The following is a 5,000-nucleotide window of genomic DNA, read 5'->3' on the forward strand; positions in this document are numbered from 1 at the left end:
ATCTTAATTTTTAATTTCTCTCTTGATTTTTATCTTAATTTTTAATTTCTCTCTTGATTTTTATCTTAATTTTTAATTTCTCTCTTGATTTTTATCTTAATTTTTAATTTCTCTCTTGATTTTTATCTTAATTTTTAATTCCTATCTTGATTTTTATCTTAATCTTTAATTCCTATCTTGATTTCATCTTAATTTTTTAAATTTCCATTTTAATTTTTATCTTAATCTTTTAATTTTTATCTTAATCTTTTAATTTATATCTTAATTTTTTATCTTAATCTTTTAATTTCTATCTTAATCTTTAATCTTATTCTTTAAATTAGACCTCCTGGCTGCAAGTTTAACCCCAGCGGAAACAAAGAACCTGAGCGAATACTTACAAGTGTTCAAAATGAGTATAAACTAAACATACGGGACCTAATAAATGCCCTCTCACGTGTTAGTCATAACATTTTATTAACGACTTGACTATTCGAACTGCTCGAAGGGTCATAGGGGTTCGAACTGGTCGAAGGGTCATAGGGGTTCGAACTGGTCGAAGGGTCATAGGGGTTCGAACTGGTCGAAGGATCATAGGGGTTCGAACTGGTCGAAGGGTCATAGGGGTTCGAACTGCTCGAAGGGTCATAGGGGTTCGAACTGGTCGAAGGGTCATAGGGGTTCGAACTGCTCGAAGGATCATAGGGGTTCGAAATGGTCGAAGGATCATAGGGGTTCGAAATGGTCGAAGGGTCATAGGGGTTCGAACTGCTCGAAGGATCATAGGGGTTCGAAATGGTCGAAGGATCATAGGGGTTCGAACTGCTCGAAGGGTCATAGGGGTTCGAACTGGTCGAAGGATCATAGGGGTTCGAACTGGTCGAAGGGTCATAGGGGTTCGAACTGGTCGAAGGATCATAGGGGTTCGAACTGCTCGAAGGGTCATAGGGGTTCGAACTAGTCGAAGGGTCATAGGGGTTCGAACTGCTCGAAGGATCATAGGGGTTCGAACTGGTCGAAGGGTCATAGGGGTTCGAACTGGTCGAAGGATCATAGGGGTTCGAAATGGTCGAAGGATCATAGGGGTTCGAAATGGTCGAAGGGTCATAGGGGTTCGAACTGCTCGAAGGATCATAGGGGTTCGAAATGGTCGAAGGATCATAGGGGTTCGAACTGCTCGAAGGGTCATAGGGGTTCGAACTGGTCGAAGGATCATAGGGGTTCGAACTGGTCGAAGGGTCATAGGGGTTCGAACTGGTCGAAGGATCATAGGGGTTCGAACTGCTCGAAGGATCATAGGGGTTCGAACTGGTCGAAGGATCATAGGGGTTCGAACTGGTCCAAGGGTCATAGGGATTCGAACTGGTCGAAGGGTCATAGGGGTTCGAACTGGTCGAAGGGTCATAGGGGTTCGAACTGGTCGAAGGGTCATAGGGGTTCGAACTGCTCGAAGGGTCATAGGGGTTCGAACTGGTCGAAGGGTCATAGGGGTTCGAACTGGTCGAAGGATCATAGGGGTTCGAACTGGTCGAAGGGTCATAGGGGTTCGAACTGGTCGAAGGGTCATAGGGGTTCGAACTGCTCGAAGGGTCATAGGGGTTCGAACTGGTCGAAGGATTGTAGGGGTTCGAATTGGTCGAAGGGTCATAGGGGTTCGAACTGGTCGAAGGATCATAGGGGTTCGAACTGGTCGAAGGGTCATAGGGGTTCGAACTGGTCGAAGGGTCATAGGGATTCGAACTGGTCGAAGGGTCATAGGGGTTCGAACTGGTCGAAGGGTCATAGGGGTTCGAACTGGTCGAAGGGTCATAGGGGTTCGAACTGGTCGAAGGGTCATAGGGGTTCGAACTGGTCGAAGGGTCATAGGGGTTCGAACTGGTCGAAGAGTCATAGGGGTTCGAACTGGTCGAAGGGTCATAGGGATTCGAACTGGTCGAAGGGTCATAGGATCTCGAACTGGTCGAAGGATCATAGGGGTTCGAACTGGTCGAAGGGTCATAGGGATTCGAACTGGTCGAAGGGTCATAGGATCTCGAACTGGTCGAAGGGTCATAGGGGTTCGAACTGGTCGAAGGGTCATAGGGATTCGAACTGGTCGAAGGATCATAGGGGTTCGAACTGGTCGAAGGGTCATAGGGATTCGAACTGGTCGAAGGGTCATAGGATCTCGAACTGGTCGAAGGGTCATAGGGATTCGAACTGGTCGAAGAGTCATAGGGGTTCGAAATGGTCGAAGGGTCATAGGGATTCGAACTGGTCGAAGGGTCATAGGGGTTCGAACTGGTCGAAGGATCAAAGGGCCATAGGCGTTCGAACTGGTCGAAGGGTCATAGGATCTCGAACTGGTCGAAGGATCATAGGGGTTCGAACTGGTCGAAGGATCATAGGGGTTCGAACTGATCGAAGGGTCATAGGGGTTCGAAATGGTCGAAGGGTCATAGGGGTTCGAACTGGTCCAAGGGTCATAGGGATTCGAACTGCTCGAAGAGTCATAGGGGTTCGAACTGGTCGGAGGGTCATAGGGGTTCGAACTGGTCGAAGGATCATAGGGGTTCGAACTGGTCCAAGGGTCATAGGGATTCGAACTGGTCGAAGAGTCATAGGGGTTCGAACCTGATTCTCGTATACATGTGCTTGTGATTAGAGTTAGAAGAACCAGGTGGTAGTTGAGGTTGTAAAAACTAGATCCCTGATGTGATTGTGACATTTTTAGTATCATGTTGACTCAGGTGAAGGTGGTGTGGTGATCGGGATTACAACATGTGTGCTATGAGGATGATGACATGGTGTTTGTGATGATAACTTGAGTCAGATGATATGTTTGCCTGTGATGGCTATATGTTGGCATATGATGGCATATTGGTGGCTGGGATGATAACATGTTGGCTTAAATAATGCCATGTTGCTTGTAATGTCAATATGATGACATATGATGACTCACTGTGGCTCAGATGATAACAATATCTCAAAGATTATATGTTGACTCGAATAATGAATGACATGTAGGCTGAGATAAGAATATGTTGGCTCAGATAATGAGATGAATGCTGACATGACAGAATCCTGATTGAAATGATTAATAATAATAACACTTATATTATGAAATGAGTCACGTTACTTGATGAGATGATGTGATGACACTATCTTTAGTATGATGTGATGACACTATCTTTAGTATGATGTGATGACACTATCTTTAGTATGATGTGATGACACTTTCTTTAGCATGATGTGATGACCTCAACCAATGAATGATGACACTATCTTTGTCCTCTTGACGTCAGAGCAGTAAGGTGTAAGCCAATACGATTTCTTAATTACTAAATAGGACATCTAGGGTTATGATAATTATTAATAAAGTGCTATGTTATTTTTAGATACGCTTCCATTAATTATTTCTTAGACACGTTTTTTTTGGTTATGTTTGTTATTAGGATTATCGATATTGCTGTTTTGTTATCTGTTATCTTATTATTTTTTATTATCAATATTTTTATTATTATTATTATTATCATTATCATTGTTATTGTTATTACTATCATCATCACAAGTATTGTTATTGATATTATTATTATCACTATCATTGTGATTATTACCATCATTATCATTATCATCATAGTTAATGATAGCCCCATCACTATCATTACATTATCGTTATTGTTATCATCACCATCAACACAACCACCACCATCATTCTAAACAACCACCACCACCAATCCACCATCCTAAACAACCACCATCCCAACCACCACCACCATCATCCCTACCACCATCCCTCCCGTGACCACTACAAACAACCATCCCAACCACCACCACCAATCCACCATCCTAACCACCACCACCAATCCACCATCCTAACCACCACCACCAATCCACCATCCTAACCACCACCACCAATCCACCATCCTAACCACCACTATCATCCCACCCGTGACCACCATCCCAACCAACCACAACCACCATCCCAACCACCATCCCACCCGTGACCACCACCATCATCCCAACCACCAACCCAACCACCACAATCAACCATCCCAACCACTACCATCCCAACCACTACCATCCCAACCACCACCACCATCCCAACCACAACCACCACCACCACCATTCCAACCACTACCATCCCAACCACCACCACCATCATCCCAACCACCACCACCATCCCAACCACCCACCATCCCAACCACCATCCCAACCACAACCACCATCAACCATCCCAACTACCATCCCAACCACAACCACCATCATCCCTACCACCATCCCAACCACCACCATCCCAACCACCCCCACCATCATCTCAACCACCATCCCAACCACCATCATCATCCCAACCATCCCAACAACCACCATCCCAACCACCATCCCAACCACCACCACAACCACCACCATCCCACCCGTGACCACCACCACTATCCTAAACAACCACAACCACCACCACCATCCCAACCAACCACCACCACCATCCCAACCACCACCATCCCAACCACAACCACCACCATCTCAACCACCCACCACCATCCCAACCACCCACCACCACCATCCCAACCACCACCACCATCCCAACCACCCACCACCATCCCAAACAACCACCACCACCATCCCAAACAACCACCACCACCATCCCAAACAACCACCACCACCATCCCAACCACCACCCCACCCATAACCACCCACTCGTGTTGCAGGTTGGAGGTTCATCAAAGGAGGTCTACGTGTACTCCGCCTACCTCGACCGGCGGGGAAGTTACAAGGTCGTTCGTATTATGGCCATCGTTATGAGACGAAAAAAGGTATTTATATTTCTATTTATTCTCTTTATTATCGTTGTTGTTGTTGTTGTCGTTCGTATTATGGCCATCGTTATGAGACGAAAAAAAGGTATTTATATTTCTATTTATTCTCTTTATTATCGTTGTTGTTGTCGTTCGTATTATGGCCATCGTTATAAGACGAAAAAAGGTATTTATATTTCTATTTATGCTTTTTAGTATCGTTGTTGTTGTCGTTCGTATTATGGCCAT

At 45.1% G+C, this 5,000-nt stretch overlaps 1 protein-coding gene across 2 annotated transcripts in view; it reads left to right on the top strand.

Annotated features, from left to right (window-relative positions):
• Positions 1-5,000, top strand: part of LOC122258227 (uncharacterized) — a 33,979-nt gene that overhangs the window by 21,820 nt on the left and 7,159 nt on the right. For both annotated transcript variants that reach the window (XM_043024039.2, XM_043024050.2), the window contains one exon: positions 4,665-4,769. In XM_043024039.2, the coding sequence (XP_042879973.2) occupies positions 4,665-4,769 (105 nt within the window). The remainder of the gene's footprint in view (positions 1-4,664; positions 4,770-5,000) is intronic.

This window comes from Penaeus japonicus, unplaced genomic scaffold, assembly GCF_977035675.1.
Source record: "Penaeus japonicus unplaced genomic scaffold, GWHDUDI00000001_assembly GWHDUDI00000041, whole genome shotgun sequence".
Classification (NCBI taxonomy): Eukaryota; Metazoa; Arthropoda; class Malacostraca; order Decapoda; family Penaeidae; genus Penaeus; species Penaeus japonicus.